Genomic DNA, 27,123 nt, shown 5'->3' with positions numbered 1-27,123 from the left:
TGAATCGCTGGCCGAAGCAAGTCAACTGAGCCTTATTCACAATCAGGCATGCAACTTTTCCTCGGATCAGCTGATTTCCTCTTTTTTTATTCTCATTTCTGCCATTCAAAATTGAAAATCACTGTACAAAGTCTTCTGAATTTAGGAATTTCCTCTTTTTTGTTGAGTTTACAGTTGCATGCATGCACAATGCGAAACTGTCGAAGTTTTTCCATAGTGGCGGCTGGAGATAAAGTTTCAACCCTGCTCTAGCCCTTGTGAGCTCCAACATCGCCTCACTTAGCAACAAGATGGTCCTTGACCCCATTCCAAAGACCCGACATCGCCCTATTGGAATCAAAGTGACTGCTGCTGTCTCTTTGCAACAATTCCATTCCACCGCTGTTTCAACTTAGTAAGGCCAACTGTGAAGGCTTCACCAATGAGCTCAAACACCATCTAGCTGACATTGATCCAACCCCTGAATACTATGACACCGGTTTGTTGATGTGGTGGTGCAAGAACATCCCTACGGGCTGCCGCACTGATTACATCCCAGGCCTAGCAGCATCCCGTAGTGCTGAACTTTACAGGAAATAGAGACGCATGTATGAAAACGACTCTCTTGCTGTCGATACCATCTCATCTGAGGAGGAATTAATAACAGCCATATCAGAACAGCTTCAAAGCTTGTGGCAAACCCCTGTGGTAACCACCAATATGGCCAAGAAGCCAATATGGCCTCCAAGCCTGGAGTATAATATAAAAAAAAGCTCAGCCAAGTGAACAGCATTGTAACATCACCGCCAACCAAATAGCCCACAACAACTGCTATTTAAATGGTAAAGTGCCACGTTCTCCTGATAAGCGACCGAAAGCCAAGCTCCGCCAGAAAGACCCCGCCATCGACCTTATTGGCTTCATCAAATCCTTCTCTGCTAATGAACTTGCGACTGGCATAAATAAAGAACAGGAAATCAACCAAACTGGATAACATTTTCACCAAAGAACTGAAACATCTTGGACCAAACGCCTCAAATTGGTTACTCCAGCTCATCAACACCTGCCTCGCCACACAAACAATACCTAAAGTGTGGCAAAAGTCGAAGGTCATCGCCCTCCTAAAACCCGGAAAAGACCCAATGCATGTCAAAACTTATCGTCCCAAAGTCACACATTCAAGTTGCTGGAATATTTCCTCCTCAACCTTCTTGCCTCTTCATTGAGAAACAACTGATACAGGAACAGGCAGGCAGGCTTCCGTCCCGGCAAATCTACAACGGGACAGCTTCTAAACCTCACTCAGTACATTAAGGACCGCTTCCATCAGAAAAAATATATCACCGGCGCTGTCTTTGTTGATCTTACAGCTGCTTTTGACAGTGTTAACCGTTGCTGACTCCTTCAGAAGATCCTGGACATGACAGCAGACCTGACCCTTATCCAGTTTATTGGTGTTCCATTGAAGAACCATCGTTTCTTTGTAGTATTCAAAGGCAGAGTAGAGTACGTCTTCAAAGGAACGGTCCCCCAAGGGAAGACGTTGACCGATGTTATTGACCAGTCACAGCAGTGCTTCACTGTGAGTCACCTGAAAGCGATCAACCCTGCTATTAAGACCCAAGTGTGTGCCTCCTGGGTTGACCAGACTGGTGGCGTCTCCCCCACTACATGAGATGCCAATCAAGCCTGCAGAAGCCTTACCTGCAGGATCCAATGCAGGATGGAAGACCTGGAGGTGCTTAAATCACCTCCGCTCTGGAGTGGCTCGCACCAAAAGAAGTGGGGATTTTCCTCAACCGACAAACACCCTGTGCGAGTGTGGTACTGCAGAGGACACTTTACAACATTTCATATTTAGATGCCAGGCACTAAAGGGTTGGTCATATTTAGGCCCTAAAAGGGGGGGGGGGGGGGCGGATTTTCCCTCTTTCAACTTTTTCCGCGATACTCTTGAAAACAATTATTTATTTCACGGCCTGAGCTGTCCTGACTTTTTAGCCTCGAGTCTTGCACATCTTTTGATACCAAAAACAAAATTCGAACCACAGGTTGCCGCGCAGCGAAATATTTTCGGCGCTACCCTCCGTCAAAACTGAATTTCCCCATATACGTAGTGTACACAATTGAATTACCATACGTGCTTATGAATAATTAATTAGCCGTAATTCCAAAACCCTTTAACCCATAGTCATGAAATTTCTTGGGTTTGTTCATGTTATGTTGTTCTATGCATGTACCAAGTTTCATAATTGTTCGTCACTCGATGGCCGAGGTCATGGGGGGGGGGGCGGAATCTGCGTGAGATGGTCAAAACAACCCAGCCCTTTTCGGGCAAAAGTGACATTTTCCCATGTTTTCTTCAGGAAAACCCATAAATACATTAATAATAACATTTATTATAACGGAGAAACTCTCAACCAAATACAATGTGTGCTCACTTGCCTGGAAAATCTTCGCAAACCCTTCCGAAAGGCAAATTTTAGGTGAAAATGACCCATGAACTTTGACCTCAGGTCAAGGTCACTAAAGGTCAATGGAAAAAAATGGCAACATCAATTTTCTTGTTCTCAGGACTCATAAGATTACATTTATAATGGTTGCCATAAATTAACATGACATGCCAACGGAAGTACATTGGCCCCCCCACTATTATCCATAGACATATAATAAAACCTAGACACGACATTTGCTATTGCGCCTGTGAGCAAAATGCTGCGCGTATAACTAAGAAGTATGCGCGTAAATCGAAGCCATATGCCATAGATATAGAACTTAAGTTCTATATCTATGGCCATATGCATGACATTCGCGCATCGCGTAATTAAGCCGCGTGACGCAGCCCGTTTTACTCACAGAATTTACAACGTTAAAGCAGATAACGTCGTGTCTAGGTTTTATTATGTCTATGGCCTTATCTTGATAGATAAATGGTTCGCTGAATAAATATACAGACATTCACTGGGGTGGGACACAACACTGCTGGATTCATTTGATTCTAGTTGGAAAGCGATGCATAATTTTTCATACTAGACCTAAATTCATCACTAAAGCAGTCGACAAATTTCTTCTAGCGCTAGCCCTGCACAGAATAAAGGATAATTGTGGAAATAATTATCATCTATAACTTTTTATAATGTCGGGAATATCTGCTACACAGTGAGAATGACTTCACAATAAAACCAATTCTGGTCTTCACTCTCTGTACTTTATGTTATATTTTTCTCTAAATACAAAGACATTTTAAAATCACAACTGGCCTAATTGTACTGCAGAATCCAATGTTTATGCATACAAATCCACATGCTCCGTCAAAGTTACGGCTGAAATGTAACTTGACGACAAACTGTGAGAGTATGACTCAATTATTGCACAATAAAGTTAGCACAAACTTTTTCTTACAAATGAATGTTTCTTATGGTGCATGTGAATACAAGTTAATATTTGGCATTGCACGATATCCCATAATGACAGTCAATGAACTAATTTAAACAACCACTTTTAATTATTCTGAATTCAAATTGTACATGCAAATTAATAAAGTATTGCATACATGAACTTTCTATAGTTAACTCTGAATTTGGCAAGGAATACTACAGGCCCGAGTTACAATACACATGATTTACAAGTTTTTTTAAAGATGATTCTCTTTGTCCGAAGTTTTGCTATTAAGTCGCTAACCATACATCTGTATGATTTTACATAGTAATATCAAAAACATTAATACTGTATCTTAAAATCATCCACAACCGATTTCATATTTGTATTAAAAACAAATCATTTTGGCGACGAACACATTTCAATAAATGTATTGTACAACTACAACTGGGCAAGTTTCCGACAATAAATAAGTAAAAATTGCACAGCAATAAAAAGTACCCTGCTTTTTTTTTTATTATAAAGCTACTATTAAATTATTAATTAATTATTAATCTAACCATCAGACTACAGCGTGGAGCCGGACCACTTAACCTAAAACGAATTACTTCTGACTTTGTCATTTTGTTTAGTACTTTTACAAATTAATACTTGTGTTTGAATATCATTTCCACCTACTGTAATTAAATTCATGCACTAGTTAAAGTTCAAATATTAACTTCCAGTCAGAAACAATGAACTGAAATACAACAAGATTATTGTACATGTACATGTATTTCAGTAATTGCTTCATACATGGTAACTTATGACCGACAAGGGAGGTAAAAAATATCTAGGTCACGTTTAGTGTATTGTGTTTTAAACATCATCACCAATAAATGTAGCTTGGTCTTGAAACTAATATATATTAACGATTAAATGTAATGAAAATAAGTAGGTCGAAATTCCCCATTCTATAGTATGGGCCTTATGCATGAGTCGGCCATATTGAATTGAGAGTGAGGCATTCTTTATTATACAGCTCTATGGAGTGATGTTAAATCTTACTTTTTTGCACTTCCGAAGAGAAATGAAAGCAACTTAATAACTAATTAATTCCAGTCTGCTTCTTAAATTTGTAATTAAACATTCCCTAATTTTTAAAGCAAGATTAAAATAAAGTAAAATAAGGCTGCATTATGCCTGCACAAATAGTCTGGCGCCATCCCATTCAACAGTTAACAATTAATGAACTACATTCAGCCTTTTTTCAGGGCACTCGACAAAAATGGCCAACTCGAGCATAAGGCCCATGCAACACAAACATGACGATGTCTGCTTAATTATGGTTATGGTGTGTGTGCCCTTGGGCAAGACACTTTGTCGCTCATTGCGAGTCCTTATCCACGAGTAAATTGTGAGTGGGCAGAGATAATTATTGTGATTGATAGCTGCTTTGCGCCGAAATGGCAGCATGGAGCTGTATACTCCCCAGGGAGCCGAGACGGTGTTTTGGAATGTTTCATTGGCCCAATGAGCAGGGTAATCATGGTGTAGTACCTCGAGTCCAATAATGGTGGATACGTGTGCTTAATAATTACCCCTTATCATTACAACCACAAGTATGACCTTTGGAAGACACCTCAGAGTAATAAGTTATACCTCTGGGAGACGTGGAATAAGGGAGACATTTCAATGTCTTCATAATGCATCTGGCCCTATTTAGAAGCAAAATTGTGTTGTCGCAAATAGGATAGATAAATTGATCGTGGTCCTAAAAACATTGTGCACAAGTCTATGGGAATGTCTCCCTAGTGACCCATTATCGGTAATTATTATTATTATAATTATAATTAAGCCAAATTTTAGGTCACCTTACATGCCAAAGTTTGTGAATGTTATTATTTGAAATGGAAGAAACCAGACGCTAGACGCTCTAGTTTATTATGAATCAATAATTTGGAAGCCTTAATTTTCATTCCTTTTACGGCAAATATGACAGTTATTTTCCGATCCTTAGAACTGAGTCAATTTTTTAACTGTTGACGAAAGTTAGCCCATTTGCACAGAACGTAAACTGGACCATCAGAATCTCAGTAAAGCAGTAGAGAGACAAGCTAGGAGTCCAACGATACCTGGCTGGACCGTGATCGCTGAATCAAAAGCCGTCGGGTCAAAACTGAAGCATCTCTCTCTTCCAGGAACCACCTCGAAATTATTGGCCTCGCAGAACTGTCGACCCGATTCGTACTTCTCTCCGATGGAGGAGTCCCCTAGCCGAGCTTCCTTGCACATCTCAAAGGTTTCTTCACAGAAGTCGGAGCAAATAACGACTTTTCTGAGGATAACAACAAGAAGGTTTGAAACTGAATAGTTTGATGGAAGAAAAAAACAAATTTGTATTAGCATACACTAAATAATTTTGAAATTACGGTGAGGTTTTGTTGGTCATTACTGGCACGTTTCCATGCCTGAGCGCACGTTGCATGTATATTTTGTATAACTCCGAACATGTCACTAAAGGTGAGTGCTTTTTGTCAAATACCAAAGCGAGGTTTGGTATATAGTGGAAAACCGCCCAACACATGTAGCCACAAAAAGACGCGTTCTGTCAAAACAAGACACTCAAGGGCAGAGTTTGAAATTGATTTTTAGTGTTGCAATTTGTAAATTTAAAAAAAATGTACGTCTAAAATTTACTGCAAAATTTCGAATCAAATTTCAAAATTTCGCTCCAAAAGTGATTTTTTTTTTTGTCGGTAGAGGTGTAACAATTCGAGAAATGCGTAATCCAGAACTTTTATCTGGCGATTTGTCTGCTTGCACCTGTGACGTCACAAATTTCAAATGGGCATAGTTGTGCCAAGAAAATATCTTTTCAAAAACGAAACCGTCATTGTATTTCTGGATCCAGACTGCAATACTTACGAGTCATACCAATCCACTTGGCTCGGACTGCAGAAGTAACACATCATGTAGTTGAGTCGTGATTTACATTGTCGTGTCTCGCCGTGGATCTTGAACATACTACCGAAGACGGACGATACTTCGGTGCGTCTGCAACATGCCATGTTACGATACCACGTGCAGTTGGATAAATTAGACTGCTGCTCTGCATATCTGTAGTTGCCTGGAAAGGAATGAATGGGCGATTATGGGCCAATAAACGAGCGAAGACGAATGGAATTTACATAGTTCCAGAATCTTGAATATACTGCCAAAGGCATCATTCCATTAATGTGGGGTCTAAAAGTGTGACATTTCTGTTTCCCTGTTACACCGACCTGTGTGCCATGTGTAATACACTGTAAAAACAGTGTTTAGCATTTAAACACATCAGAACGTGTTTAGAGTTTAAAACGTTTAGGAATGTGTTTCAATTCTAAACGTTTACCACTTTTTAATGTTGTGAAACTAAACGTGTTTACGTTTTGGACATGTGCTTAGGATTGTATATATCTAAATGCGCTTAGGAAGGTGTTTAATTGCTAAACATATTATTCATTGAACATGTCAAACGGATAATGCGTGTCACAGAAAAAGGACATCTAAACATGTCATGATGCTAAACGTGTGGAAAAAGTGGGTACAGAATAAGTGTTTAGAAATGTGTTTAAATCCTAAGCACCATTTTTACAGTGTATCATTGAAATTAAGTATTTTTAAAAAAATTGTTTGGCAGGTAGTTTGCTTGCATATTCACTCTTGGAGATAGAAGACATTGAACAATATTTTCTAAATGTTCAAATATAAAATCTTATATCAGATGGAAAGTTGACACGAAAAAAATTTGATCCACATTTACGGACATGCATCATATACAAAAATGACATGTTGCAATATAAGCAACACATTTCTTTTAATTCACCATTTTCTGTAATGCTCCCAGCCCGATGTAAAATCATACCTTAAAGGGGATTTTGAGTTATACATGTAAGTACAAGTACTAAATGCATAGGCCTATTCAACTCTTTCGTCTTCAGATTTTAATGTTATCAAAACAACAAATTGTGAAAGTGCATTGGTACGGTAATGCATATTAGCACGAACATTTTGGTCGTATTTTTCGTTTGTTTTTTCGCAGTTTGAAGGGTGGGAAACAAGAATCAACAGAAGTATCAACACACAATGAAAATGGGTGAAAAGGACTAAATGATAAATGTTGGAAGTGTTTCGGTTCTTTGTAACAAAGAAAAATCTCGCTCTCCGCCGCAACTGATTGAAACTCATCGCGACAATACTCCTTGTGGCGACTATTGTGAGTTACAACTACATTCAAGATCACGCCGCGTGCAGGAAGGCTTTTCTCATCCAAACCGCGCCCGGCCGGCAGTGGGCACGCCCTAAAGCTTGGAATCAATGAAGCGTGACTTCTCGTGCACATGCGCAAATGCCGTTACAAAACGACAGTTGTCAATGATTGCAAGCTACTGTGAATGTCATGTTGCAGCTCCGAAGACCAGACTCCAGGTCAACGTTTCATTAGGTAACTCAGGCTTATCTACATTCGAATAAATCTTTCGCCTTTTACTAAAGATTTCCGTGCAGATGAGCAATTTGATGAGTCTATAACCAATTTTTCCCTGGCCGAGCGAAAACTCGGCCTAACAATCAAACCAAAAGATAGAATTAAAAATGATCTGTATGAACCGTTAAGGAGCTTAATATAAAGCAATTAGATTAATATAATTTAGCGAAAACATACGTCGTACGCATATACAACAACGCCTCTACCTAAAATAAAAAAAGCTTTAATTTTGTATTTTAAATGAAAACCCACTTTCAATAATTCACATCACTCCATTCGGCAAACTCATCACACCTTTCGGCGAAATCATTAATTCATTTGGCAATTTTATCATTCCGTTCTGGGAATTCGCCATTTCATTCCGCAACGTCATCCTATTCATCCGTCGAGCACACCATTATTTCGCCGCTTTGAATGCGGGCAAGTTAAGCCACGATGGCCATGGTGAAAGGCTAGCGTCATCGTGGTCAGCAAGGTGTAACGATTATTTAAAAAAAAAAGGTTCAAATTTTTTTTGTATTAATCTTCTATTCATCCCGCTAATTCACTGCGAACAGATTGTATTGCCTAAATGCCGGTTCATATTCGGGGCGAAAGCGTTCCCATCCCCGCCTAGCCGAGCCCCGCCCCGCCCAGCCCCGCCCTGGAGTCAGCGAAGCGCGACTACAAAGGCGCGCATGTGCAGATGCAAACCCCGGGTTGACGTTGCCATGCATCTTACTGTGATTGTCATGTTGTATCAGAACGGAATACAATTTGATCCAACCTTATTTAAGACAACTCAGGCTTATTTGCAATTCGAATAACTCTTTCGCCTTTTACTAAAGATTTTTAAATTTCACGACTGAGTACGCCAAAGCCAAGGATGGCTTTCTCGAGGCTCAACCGGGAGCTTAGCCTCAACCTACATCTTGAAGAAAAGACACAGCCAAAAGAAATTTTCGCATTGATAAAGAAGCATGTTCCAGAGAATGAAGTGAAATGCGTGCAACACGTGAAAGATGCTAAGCGGTGCGTCACTTTCAAAAAGACGTCAGCCAAGACAAAGATGACTACAGAACACCTGAAAATCAACGAAAGACCAGTAACGACTTCAGAGGCCGACACAGCATTGGTGTATGTCAACGTGCATAACGCCCCACAGGAGTTGGCGGACAGCCCCATCGTCACTACCCTAGCGCAGTATGGGCAGGTGATAGGACACCGACGTGGACATTGGCCGGCAACGCCCGAATGGGAGAATGGCATCAGCCATTTTCGCATGACCCTCTGTTCGCCCATTCCTTCCTACATCAAGGTGGGGCCTTTTCAGCTGTACGTCCAGTACGACGGACAGCAAAAGACCTGCCGACGTTGCGGTAAACCAGGCCACCTGGCAGCCAACTGCGGGACACTAACATGCTTCAACTGCAGGGGGCAAGGGCACCGCAGCGCGGAGTGCCCACTGCCAAAAACGTGCACAATTTGCAGTTCAGAAAACCACACCTCATTTAACTGTCCGACATCGCTCGCTAGACCAACTACAACCTCAGCAGCAACCAAGACGAAACCGGGCACAATGGTTTTCCCGCCATCCCGTGAACTGGTAAGCAAAACCGACTTTCCTCCCCTTTCAACCGGCGACAGCGAAACAGAGGAGATGGAGATCTCTACCAAGGCCCAGGGGTTCTGGGACGAGTTCCAAACCAACTCCCCGCCCTCGACCTACCACCCGCTCCATAACGGCAAGCTCAGGCAAGCCATCGCCGACCCCAAGCAAGATACCAACCGCAAGCAAGCCATCGCCGGCAAGCAAGCCACCGACCACCAACAAGGCCCCATTGACCATGGCCAAACCACCGTCGACCGCAGGCAAGTCACGGTCCGCCAGCGAGGCCCCGGCCCCATCGAAAGTTACCAGCAAGTCCGCATCGACCGCAGCAAGTCAGCAACAACAAGCAAGGTCCCAACGACTGCGAGCAAGTCATCAATAGAGACCGCCATCGAAAACGCCCTAAAGCTTGGAATCAATGAAGCGTGACTTCTCGTGCACATGCGCAAATGCCGTTACAAAACGACAGTTGTCAATGATTGCAAGCTACTGTGAATGTCATGTTGCAGCTCCGAAGACCAGACTCCAGGTCAACGTTCCATTAGGTAACTCAGGCTTATCTACATTCGAATAAATCTTTCGCCTTTTACTAAAGATTTCCGTGCAAATGAGCAATTTGATGAGTCTATAACCAATTTTTCCCTGGCTGAGTGAAAGCTCGGCCTAATAATCAAACCAAAAGATAGAACTTAAAAATGATATATATGAACCATTAAGGAGCTTAATATAAAGCAATTTAATTAAAAAAACATACATCGTACGCATATACAACAACGCCTCTACCTAAAATAAAAAAAGCTTTAATTTTGTATTTTAAATGAAAACCCACTTTCAATAATTCACATCACTCCATGCGGCAAACTCTCCATTGCATTCGGCGAATTCATCACACCTTTCGGGGAAATCATTATTTCATTTGGCAATTTTATCATTCCGTTCTGGGAATTCGCCATTTTATTCGGCAAAATCATCATTTCATTCCGCAACGTCATCATATTCATCATATCCGGCGAGTACACCATTTCATTCGGCAAATCCAGCAGGATGAATTCTACAAATGAAATGATGAGATTAGCGGATGGAATGATGAATTTGCCGAATGAAATTGGAGTTCGAAGAAACTAACTGAGGAATTCGAAGCAAGTAATTGTGAAATTACCGAATGGAATGGAATGATCAATCTGACGGATCAAAATTATTGCGAACTATCAAAGGCAACCTTGTCGTTTCATGCAGAAGACCAATTTCAGCCCGTTTCTTCACAATAAACTTGTTGGCTGCATGGTCAGCGTCATCGTGGTCAGCAAAGGTGTAACGATTATTATTTTTAAAAAAGTTCATTTTTTTTTGTATTAATCTTCTATTCATCCCGCTAATTCACTGCGAACAGATTGTATAGCCTAAATGCCGGTTCATATTCGGGGCGAAAGCGAAAATCATGTAATTGGTAACGCAACAGCAAGTTTTCGCTCTGTGACTTTGCAAAAGTTGAACACCATTTCAACTCCTGTGAATTCCAGCGCGAATGTTTCCTGGCGTCTAATCCGCTTCACATTCGCATTCGCGTGAAGTAAGGATGAACCGTGAAAGCATGGCGGGTAGTGAAGCGAATCGAAGCTTATTCACTTATAAAACCCTTTACATTCCCATCCCCGCCTAGCCAAGCCCCGCCCAGCCCCGCCCTGGAGTCAGCGAAGCGTGACTACAAAGGTGCGCATGTGCAGATGCTTGTACAAACCCCGGGTTGACGTTGCCATGCATCTTACTGTGATTGTCATGTTGTGTCAGAACGTAATACAATCTGATCCATGTTTAGTAAAGGCGAAATAGATTTGGAAGAATATCTGGCCTGCTTCTTCTTTCGATTTTCAAGTACCTCAACAAACCTCTGAGTTCTCATCAGTTGATGAGGACGATAAGTTTCGTTTGGACGCAACACTGCTTGTAGATATTGTCGTCCGAGTCTCTATCCTGGACCAAACATTTTTTGCTAAAATGCTGTTGATTATGAATGTCATGTTTTATTTATAAGAATAAAACATTTTTGAAAACCTATTACTAAAGACTTCCGTTCAGATGAGCAATTTGACGAGTCTATAAGCAATTTTTCACTGGCTGAGCGAAAGCTCGGCCTAACAATTAAAACCAAAGATAGAATCTAAACGACTAATCAATATCGCAGGAACCTCTTTACTTCATTACTGCGTAACTGAGCAGAAACAACCCATATCATGTTACATGTAACTCACTAAGTCTCATTAAGTGATTCAAGGACACGAACAGAAAGTAACAGATCAGATCAATTTGTTGTATGAACTTGTAGAACTCGGTAATATTGTAGCCAGTCAGATCCGACAATTAATCAAGATTTTTTTTTATAGATCCAAGAAAAATGGAGCACGGTGTTGATGTTGATGGTTGTACGGAAGTTTAGTATACTAAAAACACAATTTGATTTTTCATCTTGCGTCGCATTAAAAAGTAAACTTTGAAGAACGGCGATTTAAAAACTGATTTTCGTTCTACGTTTTTTAGGGTCAAACTCAAATATAAAGCAGACAATACTACCGTAACGTAAACCATATGCATGGTATGGCTTTGTACAATGCACATATTGAGTTGGCTGCAGTGTTATGTTAACATGGCTCATTTTCTAGCTTCCAAATGATTTGATTCCTTTTGCTTTCAGAACCACACACTCACAAAAGACATTTTGTCACATGGTGGTACCGCAACAACTTAGCTTATTATTACCCTTCACCATGCAAATCTTCAAATCTCATCTTTTGCTTCAGTTTAGCCATTTATTATTTTATAGAGCCTACGTACTACTACTACTAGTACTAGTAGTAGTAGTACTGAACTTTCTGGCTACTTTTAAGTACATGTAGTAATGAGGAGGCAACATGTACAGTGCAGTCAAAACATGTGTCTTTTGAATTCAGTTAGCAAAACATCCCATCCCAGGGGAAACACGTATTTCATGACAAATCAATAGCCCGTCCATGCTGTCTTGATTTTGCATGTTGAGGGCGCTCACTAAAATCTCCACAAATTTTCACGACACAAAACAGCAGCGTTCGTTCCCGTCCGATGATGCCCTTTCTAAAATAACAATAATGTGTCATAAAATGTACACTGTATTGCAAAGAAGGTAACTCACCGTAATATGTGCATACTTGACCCACCACATACGACAGAAATACGATCAAAAACACACGAAGAATAGAAAACCATCGGCAAATGACAGCCATTTTGTTTACCTTTTACTAAAGTTCAAGGTTCAAAGGTCAACAGCTGCGTTAGCTGGTTCCAATGAATGCAGTGCGTTCAATGCTAAAGCTACGTTTAGCATCAGGACACCAGTTGTTCATATGCATTTTGTACGTGTAGCAATAGCAAGACCTTGTGGAGCATCGTGCGCATTTTGGTTAAGAAAATGGCCAAAGAATCCTTGATTCGGAGATGCAGAAACCATATGCATGGACTCTTGTTCGACCCCAGTTACTTGTGGATAACAGCAGCAATGCTATGGCTTGCAGAAATTGTTGTTAATGTGATTGTTATTCAAAAAGTCAAGTGTAAGTTGTTGGCCTACTTACTCACCACGCTAGCTCTTTCTTTGGCATGTTTGGTGAGGTGACGTGGGCGGGGCACGGTCTGCATCCGGCCAGTTGGTGGGGGGGGGGTTCACTGGTGTTTATGTGCTGTCATGGTCGGCGGTGAGCAGTAGGCCTAGTAGAATATATTTTGGAAGGAATGTACTATCCAGACGCCACTTCTTGGGTGTGTACAAAGTCTATGCCTATGGAGACTTTGTGTGCATTTTAAGTAAACAATAAAGTAAGAAAAACCTACTCAGTCATACTTTTCGGGGAAATGTTTTTAAAGGAAAGATTCCCATATCTGGCCATCACTACTTTTTCCATTAAGTGATCTACCAGCCATCAAAAAGTGATAATATGTCTTAAAAAGTCAAGTTTAGCACGAATAGCAGGGGAAAAACATTTTTTTAAAGAAAACACTTAGAAATTTTCAGACCAGTCCCATAGGGTTTGTGCACAGGGTGACAAGTAATGGCCAGATATGGGAATCTTTCCATCTTGTATTTCAAGCTTCGCTGGGTCTCGAACTCGGATCACCGGGACCCATGGGCGTCGCGAGGGGGGGGCAAGGGGGGGCACTTGCCCCCCCCCCCCCCCCCCCCCCCCCGGAAAAGCAAAAAAAAAAAAAAAAAAAAAAAGGAAGAAAAAGGAAGAAAAAAAAAAAAAAAAAAAGAGGCGCGAAGACAAAGTGGTGTAAATTTAATGAGTTGGGGGGGGGGGGGGCAAAATGTCCCTGCCCCCCTCTAAAACTGATAAATCGAGAATGTGTTGAGAAATACAAGCATTTTTTGGCAAAAAATTTTTTTGCCCCCCTCTAGAAAAAATCCTGGCGACGCCCATGCCTGGACCGCTTTCCAAAATGACCCATGAGCCACACATTCGCTCAGAGATGGTAATTTATTATCTCAATAAATCCATACATGGATGTATAAGTGAGCATGTGTAGAGGAAGTGCTGGCGCAAAGGTGAGAAAAATGAGTCACCGATTCCCAGTATTTAAAATTTTCTCTCTAAAATTCCTGAAATTAAACGAATAGGACAGTAACAAAATATAGTTACCACCGATAATATCTGCACTAATGTCATATGCATTTATCCAAATTACTCACAAAAAGTGTCGGATATGATGGTGCTAACAAGTCATATGAAAACTTGAACGGTATTCAATCGAAAAGTCTAGTTTGCCGTCGTGACTATTTCTCTGGTCATGCGTTACACAGATACTGAGATTGATTGGGAAGCATACATGGATGAAGTTGAAGGAGTCGTCAATGGAACCTATGACTACATGAAGCTGAAGGGAGGCACTGGACCCCTAGTGTAAGAAACGATCATTAACCCTGACCTCCCCAACTCCATCAAAATCCATCCCCCCCATTTTGGTGGATTTTGGGGAACTTGGTCCTGCAGGCTGGTTTGACTAAATATTGATGGAGTATGATGGACTTGGGCCTGGAGGCCTTAAGCAAAGAGTGCACTGGAAGAAGTGTGATTGAGAAATGTTGGCGGACTTGCAGGGAGTTAAGGTTAAATATTGATGAAGCTGTGAGACGGTGAAATTTGGCAGCAAAAGTCCTCGGACAAAATCAACATGCACAATCAGTGTTTGGTTCGCTCAATGCACTTATACTATAGTTAAAAACAATTACAGGCATTTTTGTTCTGGCAATTAAAGTAAATATATGTCATCACACAATATCCCATAACAGACTGAAAATTCACTCTTAGATTTAGTCAGAGGTGAGGCTGTGAATTGGCATCAGGACTCTTGGGTTAGCTTCATTCAAATATTGAACATATTGAAATATCCATGCATGAAATTATACACTTAATTGGACACATTATCAATTCTATCACTGAGCCCCCCCTTCAATGGCGAAAGCATTGTGCTAGCTATTCAGCTAATCCGTCACAGGGCAGTTGCTTTGTACAAATAGTGTGCATAATGGTTTCTCCATTGAAGGGGGCCTCCCTAGTGTACTGTGATGGATTTTTGAACGTTGTACTTTGTGTTTGTATTGATAGGTATCCAGCAGGTTTTGTCTACATCTTCATGGCGTTATACTACATCACCGACCAAGGCCGTAGGAAGCGGTACGGCAGGTACGGCTATGGCCGTACCAATAATGACAGGCATATCTTTTTTTTTAATGTATACAAGGCCTTGCATGGCCCCAAGGCTGGATTTTTTCTTTTTTTGGTTTCTAGATGCTCTGTGGTGCGATCTGAGGCAATTTCTGACCACTTTAACAATTTTTTTTAAAGAAAAAGATGGTGGTGTATGCAGTACCTGCCTCTATTGCGACGACACTGAAACAAAAAATGGCTTCCATTTTTTTTGGGGGGGGGGGGCATGGCCCCCGTCGCCCTCCCACAATTTTTTCTTGTGTTGTTTTTGTGTTTTGTTTTGTTTTTGTGTGTGTGTTAAAAGGGAAAGGGCGTAATCATACATGTCGCCACTATAGGCCTACATGTTAAGTTAAACGGAATGGCGATTAGCCGCCACCATGAATTTTAGTTGTCCTCGGACTAGTACTTGTGTTTTCTTAAAAAGAAGTGGTTTTCTAAATGAGAAAATAGCAAGGAAGAACCGGTTTTGTGCAAGCAAAATTCAGGGAATAATCCGTTAAAGTTAATATCTTGTTGGAAAATTCCAAAATCATTCAAAGAAAGTAATTACCGCTGTGAATCAGAGTTTATGAATGAACGGAAAGTGGGATTTGCTATCAACAAGACCGTTCGTCATTCTTTACCTGATGGGATGTGAATCAATTGGAGGATGAGAGACTCTGCGAGCTGATGTATTTTTTTTAGAAAAAAAAATACTTAACAAATACGCTCGGCAGTTCAATCATGTACGTACACTGTATCCATACCGGTGAATTAAATTTCTAAAAAATACATCAGCCGGCAGAGCCTCTCGTCTTCCAATTTGATTCACATCCCATAAAAGGTAAATAATGAGGAACGGCCCTGTTGATGCTGATAGCAAATCCCACTTTCCGTCCCTTCATAAACTCTGATTCACGGCGGCAACTTTCTTGAAATGATTTTGGAATTTTCCAACAAGATATTAGTATCAACGGATTATTCCCTGAATTTTGCTTGCACAATACCAGTTCTTCCTTGCTATTTTCTCAGCTAGAAAACCACTTCTTTTTAAGAAAAACACAAGTACAAGTCTGAGGAAAACTAAAATTCATAGTTAAATTCCATTTAACTTAACGTGTAGTGCATGGCGACATGTATGATTACGCCCTTACCCTGTAAACACAATCATGGATCAAGCTAAAGAGCACAAATCTAGAAAGAGAGTCAAGCTACAGTTTTGATGTGATGCTTGTGATGTAATTTATCATCTTTGATGACCCACCCACTAAAACACAAATACATTTCAAAGTCAGGGGAAAGTGGCCAGGAAATGCCTCAGATTGCACTACAGAGCATCTAGATCCAAAAAAGTTTTGCGATGAGCAAATGTCCAAAACTTTTCACTACGATAGGCTAAATTTTGACGAATCCTATGTAAAGTTCATCAAGTGACATATACTGGTTAAACTTGCAGATGTGCAGTGCTCCAAAATGTGTCTTGTACAAATTACGAAGATAATATGCATGCATAGATACATGCATAGTGTTGGGGGGGGGGGAGTGGCTTTTGGTTACATTTGGAAGGGATTGGGTCAAATCCTGGATCTGCCTCTGCAGGCCTGCCAACTCTAACACATTGAGCGTAAGACTCACACATTTCAGGTTATTCTCATGCTTTAACGCCGACATGGGATTTCTCACGCAAAAAAAAATATATATAAAAAGATAATTGACTCCAAACTTGAAAATGATGTTTAAATGATGATAGCTCAAAAAAAGGTTAAAGTGGTCAGAAATTGCCTCAGATCGCACCACAGAGCGTCTGGAATCCAAAATTGTTCGGGGCCCTTAAGCGGGCCCCGAACCCCACGCCGTTAGGGCTTCGCGCTACGCGCTCGCATCAACTGAGCTCCCTGCCCTGAGATGAGCCTGACCAATAAATTTTAGCTTCCTACGGGCCTGCCTTTCGGTACAAACATCAGACTGGCACAGTATATCTTCGCTGGCCTCTACTTGGCAACATTGCTGCTCGTCTTTAGAATATACAACAGAACCAAAAAGGTTGGTTTCATTTGAAAGAATGTTATCAATTTACACGAACCAATGAAATGTGAATTTAGTTAATGCATTGTGAGTTTTAAGACAATTCTTTATCATATCATAGTTGACATACCGAGTATGACAAATTTGTACAGCAAAATTTCTTTACTTGTTGTTTCACTTTTGTATGATTTCATTGTTTTGTATAATTTTGACGGATTCACAAAATATTCAAAAATTGATTTTGTATGATTTTAAAGGATTTAGGACTGGCTGAATCTATCACTTGTTGTTGTAGCCCAGCCTTTATTATATAAACTTTACATGTATGTGTCAGATTTGTTACAAGGAATGGTGTCATTGGTTTTCTTGGACAAATTTCCAACAACAAAATGCCAAGGAAATACAGATTAACCCTAACTTTGTCAAAATCCATCCCCCGTTTCGGTGGATTTTGGGGGACTTGGTCCAGAAGGCCTGGCGTGATGAAATATTGATGGAGTATGATGGACTTGGGCCTAAAAGCCTGTAGCAGTGCTAGGGGTATCCCATAGATTTTGCCTAGCTTCCTGTACTGCTATGGTGATAAAAGCCATGTGTAGGAAATCCATGAATGTCAACCAGTGCATCAGTGGTGGATTCCATTATCTCATGTACAGTTTTGTTTTAGGCGCACAGTGATTGATGGATTTTGATGGAATTAGTCCAGTTCCTAGTAAAAGATGCTAGGGAGTTAGGGTCAACAGCATTAATTTCAAGTTCCAACTTTTCCCTGTATCTGTCCAGGTTCCACCCTACGTCTTGTTCTTCATGTGTTGTGCTTCCTATCGCATTCATTCCATCTACATCTTACGAATGTTCAACGATCCTGTCGCCATGTTCTTCCTCTACCTTTCCATCAATCTCTTCATGGACGGACGGTGGAATTGGGGATGTTTTTGGTTCAGGTAGGAGGATTAAGAGACTTATTGATTGAAAAACATGTATATATTTTTAAAAAGTAATTAAGGCCGCTAAATACTTCTTGCGAATGTCAGTGGGTAGCGAATTTGTTAAGGAAACAGGATGTCACAATGAAACTTTGATTGTTTCCTTGATGAATTTGCTTCGCTTCCGTTTGAAGTGTGAATCGAGCTTTAGGCTTCACAAGGTCCCATGATCTTATGTGCAAATTTATTTAATAGCCAGTGGTACTGTTGTGCCCAACTAGACTATCCCAACTAAAGAAATTCAACTGAAACACTTCAGTTGGGATGGTGCCGATACCCTTCATACAGAATGGCAATTATTGGACCAACAAGGCTAGCTTCGTAGTCAAGAACATCACGGGGCGTTTTCGAATCCCTGTTCTTGACAACACGCGGGTAACACGAGAACGTATTCTCGAGCTGGTTGTTACGAACGCGCGGATGCGTGTCGCATCGATATAAAGCAATGCAAAATGGCCGACAATCGTCTGAATTTGTTCTTAGGCCTATTCCAAATGAACGAGGACGACTGTTGCAAAACCAGACATGCGGGGATGAAATTGCATACCTGCACTATAATGGTATTCTTATTCCCATCATTAGGGTATTAGCAACAAAAAAAACACCACAAAACAATTTACGAATCTGCACAGTCCGCCATTTTGTTCAAGCTGCACCTCGCCGAACCCTCCATCAACCGGGGAGTGAAAAAATCGATCCGCGAACGCCCTCTCGGGTCTGTTCGTCACGTTCGAGACCGCTGTTCTCGTGTCGGGTTAACCCGAGTGTTGTCAAGAACAGGGATTCGAAAACGCCCCACAAGTCCAGTCATAATTCACAGAGGATGAATAATAATTTGTCATCCTTTGTTTGGATACCTTCTGACTTAATTTGGACTTGAGTATGAGGACTCGTGATGGACCTTACTACAACACTGCCTCAGAGCATATGCTGGGGTTAAGAGCCTGGATTTAATGACTTGATATTTGCTTGCAGCGTGGGTGTGTCAGTCAAGATGAACGTCCTTCTCTTCTCTCCAGCTCTCTTACTCCTTCTACTGTCTGAGTTTGGTTTCTGGGCAACCATTCCAAGACTCTTCATCTGTGCCGTCATACAGGTACTGAATGTTAGGATTGTGTCTTTGACTATGACTGGCTGGCTTGCTGGCTGCCCCGTCCTCATCTTGTATGATTGTTGACTGGGAGGCTTGATGCTTGATGCTTGACTGACTGACTCCGCTGTTCTGTGTTCACCGCTTGTATGCGGCTTTCTAATGAACAAGTTAGCCACAGTTTCTATTTGAGTGGCCGACGTGTTTTGTTGATTTGTTGACTGACTTAAAAAAAGTTTAAAGAACAGAGGAGTGGACTTAAGTGGAGTTTGAACCTGCAACCATCTGGATTGCCATTGCGGTGCTCTACCTACTGAGCTATATACATAGGGCTGGATAGCTCAGTTGGAAGAGCACCGGAACAGCAATCCAGAGGTCGCCGGTTCAAATCCCGCTCCAGTAAATCTAAATGTATTCAGTTTTCTTTCTTGGTTTATTTTAAACAAAGTTGTCAGATTTTGTCTCCTTGTTGTGTGATGTACATTTTTAGATGTTGGCAACGTTGATTTTTCTAATTATTATCTTTCATCAATGTTTTCATCCAGCTCCTTGTGGCCATTCCATTCCTTCGTGAGAATCCTTCAGGCTACATCATCCGCTCCTTTGACCTCGGTCGTCAGTTCTTCTTCAAGTGGACAGTGAACTGGAGGTTTCTTCCTGAGGAGCTATTCCTGAATCGCTACTTCCAGACATCTCTCCTAGCCTTACATGCAGTTCTTATTGCATTGTTTGTAATACATCGATGGAACAGGTAAAGATATGAATATTCAATGGTCACATGATTGTGTAAGCTGTAATCGTACTTTCAGTTTCAGCTTGTCAGCAGTTTCATGCTTAATATAAAATTGTCAAAATAAAGTTTCTCTGAACTAATTTTACTTATCTTTTTTTTTAATTTCAGGAGACGAGGTGGAATCCTGGCTCTTTTACCCAAACCAAAGAAGGAGGAGAGATTTATCCTGGGAGATAATTATATCCTTTGATAACAAGAAACGTTCTCTATCTTTAGTTTGAAGATTTTTTAAAATAAAATCTTGACCAAATTTTGTTGTTCAAAGTTTGGAGTGATGCTACTTGAGCTTTGTAATAAACAAATGTCCGGTACCCATGGCAGGTTTTGCTAGAACAGTAAAGTGACCAAAGAAATGCTTGATGTTACATGTACAAGTACATGTGCCAGTCTTCAAGCCGGTAACTTTTTGAACTACCTCCTCAGACTTCCTATCCCGCTTTACTGGAAGAAAGTAAAGGGGGATAGGGACTTACTTACTCAAGAAAGCCCTGTTTTTTGAGACGTGAGAATATGACAATGCTTACTTGTTTCTTGGCCCTGCTGTGTCACTCGTCATACCTTGAGATCTGTCTTCATGTTGTTTTTAAGCTGTACAGTGATTTCTTTGCTAAATATTTCTTCAAATCCTATATAAGCTTTTCCTTAATTCGATCCCACATATCGTTGCTTCCTTATTTGCTGCGAATTTCATCGGTGTTGCCCTCAGTCGATCCCTTCATTATCAGTTTTACGTCTGGTACTTCCACACGTTGCCATATCTTCTCTGGAGTACCAATTTACCTTCCGTCTTTAGGTAAGTCAAACTTACATATCCAGTCAAAGATGTGACAAAGGAATTAAGTCAGGGTGTTGCTAGTTAGTGTGTAAGCGGGGGTAATTTTGGAAAAGGGTTTGGGTAAAGAGCACAAAAATGTTTAGAGTAGAATTGGCATGGCCAGACAATTAGAAATACAGCCCTCATGCCACTTGCCCCTCATCCTGCCTGGATGCCCCCCCCCTCAACCCCCCCCCCCTTGCCCTTGGTCAGTCACATTTATTTATTTTTAAGAGGGGGTTTATTGTTTCCAAAGTTACTGAGAATAGATTGTGCTCTTCTAGTATTTGTATGGCTTTCTCAAAAGAAAGTTCTCAAGCATTGTCAAGTGTAAGTCAGCTATTTCTCTCATCTAGAATATAACTGACAATTTTCATTTTGAACGTTCTTATTTTCAGGATTTTAATTCTGGGCGTGATTGAGCTGTGTTGGAACACCTACCCCTCCACCTCGCTTAGCTCCGCCTCTCTCCATGTCTGCCACGCCTTAATGCTACTAGCCTTGTGGCTGAAACGACCAATCACCAAAGAGGATTTAGCTCAGGATAGTAAGAAATCGACATAAGTCCCCCCAATTGCCGAGGTAACAGAATTTCCAGTGGTGCTAAATTTAAGAGTTACACAAATATCATTCTACATATTTGATTTTATGAAGTGAGCTTATAAGACCGTCTTTGATTTCTCGGTCTGATGTTTTAAAACAACGAAGATATTTTCCTGTAAAATTGACATCAAAAACAAAATTTTCTGCATGTTTGTCTGGTTTTAATCTAATCGGGCCAACAAGTCAGTGGCATTCAAGTTGTGAACAGCGCCCTCTTTTGACCATTTTACAGTAGTCGTTCATTACACTAGCTTGCATCCAGTTGCTTTTATGTTTACATTCTTTTCCTTTCTTCATTTGTTGTTATGTTGTTAACTTTCATCGGCCTTTATGGTATCGTCTGTGCCTGAACCATCTACATGTAGAGCTTAAGCTTGCTTAAAAATGTAGAGCTTTTACAATTTAATAATGAATATTCTAAAGGGACACAGGGTTTGAATGGAGTGTACTTGCAGAGTACTTTAGACTAAATTTATACATAAACACAAATGTCTTAGGCTGTACCCAGCATTGCTTTTGTTCAGTCGTGCATAATTGAGCCTGCATTATGCTCGATATCATCCGCACTGCTTCTGAATGTCATCAGTGCTGCCTCAACCCATTAACAGTGATTGTTGGAGGATTTGGATTAATTCATCACCAGGTTTCTTAACATGTTTCAAAATCAGATCAACTACGTAACAGTGTAATTTTGTACCTGAAAAACAACGTGCTAAAAAGACAACAGGAAATCCGAAATAACTGATGGACTGATTGGTTCACTCTTGATTGACTGATTGATTGTTTGATTGATTGCCTGGCTGATTGATTGATTGATTGGCTGACTGATTCACTGGTGGACGTCTTGGTTCTTTTCATGATTGATCGATTTAATGACTGATTGATTGATTGATTGATTGATTGATTGATTGATTGATTGCCTGGCTGATTAATTGATTGATTGATTGATTGATTGGCTGACTGATTCACTGGTGGACTGTCTTGGTTCTTTTCATGATTGATCGATTTAATGACTGATTGATTGATTGATTGATTGATTGATTGATTGATTGATTGATTGATTGATTGGCTGATTGGTTAGCTGGTTGATTAAAATATTGACATAATTTTCAGAGGGTTCATATAAATATCAATACAAAATTTACACCATTTTCGCATGACATTATTCAACATTGCAAACGTTAGACAAAATTACACAATCATCACGCAAACTATGACTTTTTGATGAAATAATACAGATACAATTTCATATAAACACTAAATCACCTACAAATAAAGAACAGTAGTAAACCTAATGCACAATAACAATGCTGCCATGTACTATTATATAACACAGAAACAAGTCTGAATTCTTTACACTCATGTTGATTCTTGTAAATGTCTGAGAACTTTAATACCTTTATGATAAGGGGTTGATTCTTCTTAAAATAAGTCAAAACTGCAAACTGCAATCAGCACGTAACCATGTTGTCCAACATATTTCTTGACAGCTTAAAATAGCCATCAATTGTTCTTTTTATGAATGGGGATTTATTTTATCTCATAGAAAAAAATAGTGCAATTGTTCATCAAATCCCATTGCTGCAAAGAGATTATTTGGATTTTACATCCCAGTCCTTTTTTGGCCATTACCTAAGAAGTTAAGATGTTCAGAAGTTGAGATGTTGACATGTAACACCAGGACGGTTTTTTTGTTCCGTCTTGTTGTCTGAGATGTTTCTTACCTTTGGGATACTCAGTGGGTTCTCTCATGAAGAATTATGTGATCTTACCTTAATAACATTTACACATCTGTAGAGATTTCAACAACACGCAGCTTAGATGCTGGAGATATGTTGTTAATGGAGACGTTGGTATTCTTTATCTGTTTGCTGTGGTTCTTCTGATGTTAAGAACCATACTCAAAAGTATCTCTTCTTAATTATCTTTTGGAGGTGACGGTTTAGGAGAACATGTTGATATTCCTGTACCCTTTTCTGCTGTATTTGTGATCTTCATATCAGACACATCCACAAACTAAACTTAAAGTCTCCCGCCAAGGAACATTCTTTGTAACATGCTTTCAATCTGTTGATAAAACTTGACTGAACGGAATACATAGCCTTAGTCTTTTGTGTTCACTGCATTTTCTTAACTTGATGTGTTACTTATGCACACTGGATGATCCAATGTGAAGACTTACGTTCAGTGAAACAGCAACTGGAACAGGCATAGTCCTATAGGAAAAAATATCAATTTTCTTAATGGAATGTTTTTTCCTTCTTTCAAAGTTATACACCTCCCTCCCCCACTTACTCCAGATGAAGTCCACCCCATTTTTGGTCAAACAGACTACAATTATTAACCAGCGACCCTTCATATTACCATAGTGGCTTGTTTTATTGTCACATTATTCATAGCAAAATACCATAAAACAAAAGGCAACTTATTAATTTACAAGCAACTAGTTCAAATTTGCATATGAAATTAAATGCTTAAAACATTTACTTTTAAAGCATGTGTTGCTTGGAAACTGCTAATTTTTCAAATGTATGTTTATGAAAAATATATTTTTCAGACAAAATACACATAGATTTATTTGTAATCTGATCATTTTACGCATGAAGTACGAGTTGAACAGAGAGCAGCATTACACAAAATAACAAAACAAATGTAATTAACATTTAGTGCTGTGCATTTCCAAATAATTTAGTATTCGATTATTGGAACTTGGTTTTGCTTGAATATTCAAATATTCGACCATTGATATTGAGGTTAGAGCCTGTCGTAAATATCATGTATTTATTTTTTTGAGATAGCTGACTAGTTGATATGTGACAGATGTTAAAGATGCAAATTAGGGCTATTTTCCTCGTGGAAGCTCTAAAATTATGTGTGCAAAGTAGCTGCCCACAAAAATGTGGCATTTCACAAACATTAAAACCACTCAACTTCTACAAATATGTTACATCACGGACGTTTTTCGTCATCTTCTCGAGTATTCTTTTTTTGTAAATGCTATTCTGATGTTCGGTGGATGATTGAATATTCGGTGTACAGTCGAACACCTTGATAACAAGGTCCTTGGGACTTGATAAATTACCTTGTTATAACAGGTACCTTGTATTAACAGTAATGGAAAACAAAGAAAAACAAAGACTTGGGACCTACAATTGTCCTTGTTATAAGCAGGATGTTGTATTAACAGTGCTCTTATCAGGGTTCGATTGCATTCGACGCAGCCCTGTTAACATTATTGTACATGTAGCTACCTGTATAAGTACACAATTTCTTCAATCAATAAACTTAACATTTAGATTGGGTTTTAGATCACAATGTGTGGTATTGACATTTCCAGATGGTGTTGCTTTGACGAAAATCTGTTTAAAATAATTAAGTAATCGTTAAAATATGCACATTACTGGAACAACTAAGCATAGGACATCTGCTATTTTATACTAGCTAAACTAATCAAAATAGAATATTTTTACATAAATCTCAGCTGTAGTGCAGCAGCTTGATACAACATGTGTACATTAATGTACGGAATAATAGAATGCAATATATTTACATAAATGTAACATTGCTACTGTATTTATGCAAAATGCTGGGTTATGATAAAGGCCATACAATCAGTTTTAGGGACTTTTCCGGATCTTTCCCGAAAAAGGTTTCGAACGTCTTTTGATAGAATTGTTACTTTTTTTTTCACAATTATCATTGAAGAGCATTGGTCTTGCATTATACACTTGCCAATGGTTTAAGTTTAGATGGATTTGTTTGTTGGCCAAAACGTCTTCTAGTAAACCTGTGTCTTATTATTTTTCAGTAATATTTGTTTCATGTTAAACATTTTGGTCACAAATTCTGATTACAATGTATAATAAAATGAGTACGATATTGACCAACCAATCAGACGTCTTAACAAAGAACTGTATCGGTGTAAACATATAATTACTTGTTACTTTCATATTATCAAAACATCCCGTACAATTTCTCACAGAGAATTTGCCTGCCAATAATATATATCAACAGAGGGCGCTATTCTTGTTTATTGTTGGAACAACATATTACAATCACAACAGTGGTTTAAAAGAAACCCTGTTAACTATGTTTTATAATTAAAACATAGTAAGTCGTTAACTCTTTCTTGCTCTCTAAATCCAAGTCGTGAGAATTATTCCTGAATTTGAAAAATATGTTCTTACAGTGTAATAATATTAATTTCCACTTGCTTCTACCGTCCTTAGCTCTAAGCGCCTGAGGCTGGATGGTTTAAATCTTCACTCTCGTCACGCTCCATTTTCATCTCGCGTTTTATCTCACACGACACCTATCAACTTTTAGCCACAACAAACCGTGACTGTCAGTTCCATCTAAAAGCTCACAAAGGCAACCACGTATACTCCAAGTACTATCACACTAACACACACCTAACTTCAATTCTCTATCCCTCTCACACCGAATTTCAAGGCACCACATCATTCCAACACTTTCTTCAACCATCCAACTTTACCCTTGTAAGGCTGCCCACCCAACCGCTGACCATCAGCCATCAACTATCAGTCCTGAGATCTCAAGCCCTGAGCCACTCACTCCGAAGCCAACACCAACTCACACCTCTCACACTCCCAGCCTCAGACCCTCAGAGTTAAACATTTTGCCAGGGGTACCCCTTGTAATCTCAAAATCTGATTCTGGCTGAAAAACGTCCAAGTCCAAAACAAAAGGAAGAATTTTCGAGAAAGATCGATGGCAAAGAGGAAAAGGGGACAGACTGTCATGCCGGATGTCTCCGGTTTGAGTCCTGCTCTGCAGCATACTCTTATATTTATCTTTAAAAATTTTTACCGAAGTGACGAATAAAATCTTCCAGGCCTTTCCCAGCCACGCCGATCGGCAGAACTGGGAATCAAACCCGGGACCCAAGACCATTGGTCAGCGAGCTGTACCACCAGGCCACGGGGTTTTTCGAAAAAATATTTTCGGAACTTATATTGAAAGTTTTCATTGAAAAAAAAACCCCATCAATTCAGCACCTGTGACGTCATCGGCGGTATAAAAAGCAGCACAAAGCCACGGAAAATTGGACTTGCATTTATAGCATCGTTAGGTGAGAACATTTAAATTTATTCATTCAGCTCAACAAATACAAGGATAGACATCAATTTAAAAGCTAGACTTCAGCCACAAATTTCCGGCCACAGATGAGGTCAAATGAACCGTTTCGTTTTTTTTGCGGAATAGGCCGAGTGGTAACGTCTAATACCATTGATATTATAAAGTTAAGAACATTTAGACTAACGTTTGTAATTATTAAAGATAATGTGTCAAACTTGGAATTTTCATCGAATTATACCAAACCGAAATTAATTACCCTTTTCAACTTTTGGTGATTCGTTTCAAGAAATTGTCAAGAAACTTGGTACAAGGATGAATACATTAATACTGTTTTCGAAACCATCAGCTTCAAAACATCAAAAAAGTTAAATTCTGTTAATACACCAATTGCAGCTGAAATGAACATAAAGGCCAGAATACCTGGACTGTTTCATTGACAAAAAGAAAGTTTACACTTGTACATGTACAAAGCAATAACATTAAATTAATTGCAGTTGTCTGCTTAGCTTATGCTTAGCAGAATTCATGCATTTGCCGAGGCGC

The 27,123-nt window shown here is 39.8% G+C and overlaps 2 protein-coding genes and 2 non-coding genes across 4 annotated transcripts; 3 read left to right on the top strand and 1 right to left on the bottom strand.

Annotated features, from left to right (window-relative positions):
- Positions 1-2,858: 2,858 nt before the first annotated feature.
- Positions 2,859-12,744, bottom strand: LOC119744290 (riboflavin-binding protein-like). Its single transcript, XM_038220161.1, has 3 exons — positions 12,619-12,744; positions 6,265-6,466; positions 2,859-5,674 (listed from the first exon to the last, which is right to left on the bottom strand). The coding sequence occupies exons 1-3, from the start codon at positions 12,707-12,709 to the stop codon at positions 5,422-5,424; spliced, it is 546 nt and encodes a 181-aa protein (XP_038076089.1). The 5' UTR covers positions 12,710-12,744; the 3' UTR covers positions 2,859-5,421.
- Positions 7,824-7,942, top strand: LOC119718930. The gene has a single exon (XR_005269865.1). It is a non-coding gene; the product is annotated as a U5 spliceosomal RNA (small nuclear RNA).
- LOC119718937 lies at positions 10,002-10,120 on the top strand. The gene has a single exon (XR_005269871.1). It is a non-coding gene; the product is annotated as a U5 spliceosomal RNA (small nuclear RNA).
- A 93-nt stretch (positions 12,745-12,837) lies between the features above and the next one.
- On the top strand, positions 12,838-25,371 carry LOC119744291 (dol-P-Man:Man(5)GlcNAc(2)-PP-Dol alpha-1,3-mannosyltransferase-like). The gene is made up of 10 exons (XM_038220162.1): positions 12,838-13,036; positions 14,281-14,380; positions 15,086-15,140; positions 17,120-17,212; positions 17,978-18,138; positions 19,156-19,276; positions 19,816-20,021; positions 20,172-20,242; positions 20,721-20,856; positions 21,276-25,371. Exons 1-10 carry the CDS (start codon positions 12,895-12,897, stop codon positions 21,439-21,441), a joined length of 1,251 nt encoding a protein of 416 aa, XP_038076090.1. The 5' UTR covers positions 12,838-12,894; the 3' UTR covers positions 21,442-25,371.
- Positions 25,372-27,123: the final 1,752 nt, after the last annotated feature.

Source organism: Patiria miniata, unplaced genomic scaffold (genome assembly GCF_015706575.1).
Source record: "Patiria miniata isolate m_02_andy unplaced genomic scaffold, ASM1570657v1 HiC_scaffold_7, whole genome shotgun sequence".
Taxonomy (NCBI): Eukaryota; Metazoa; Echinodermata; class Asteroidea; order Valvatida; family Asterinidae; genus Patiria; species Patiria miniata.
Note: the sequence above shows the minus strand (reverse complement) of the source record. Positions and strands in the feature narration are given on the sequence as shown.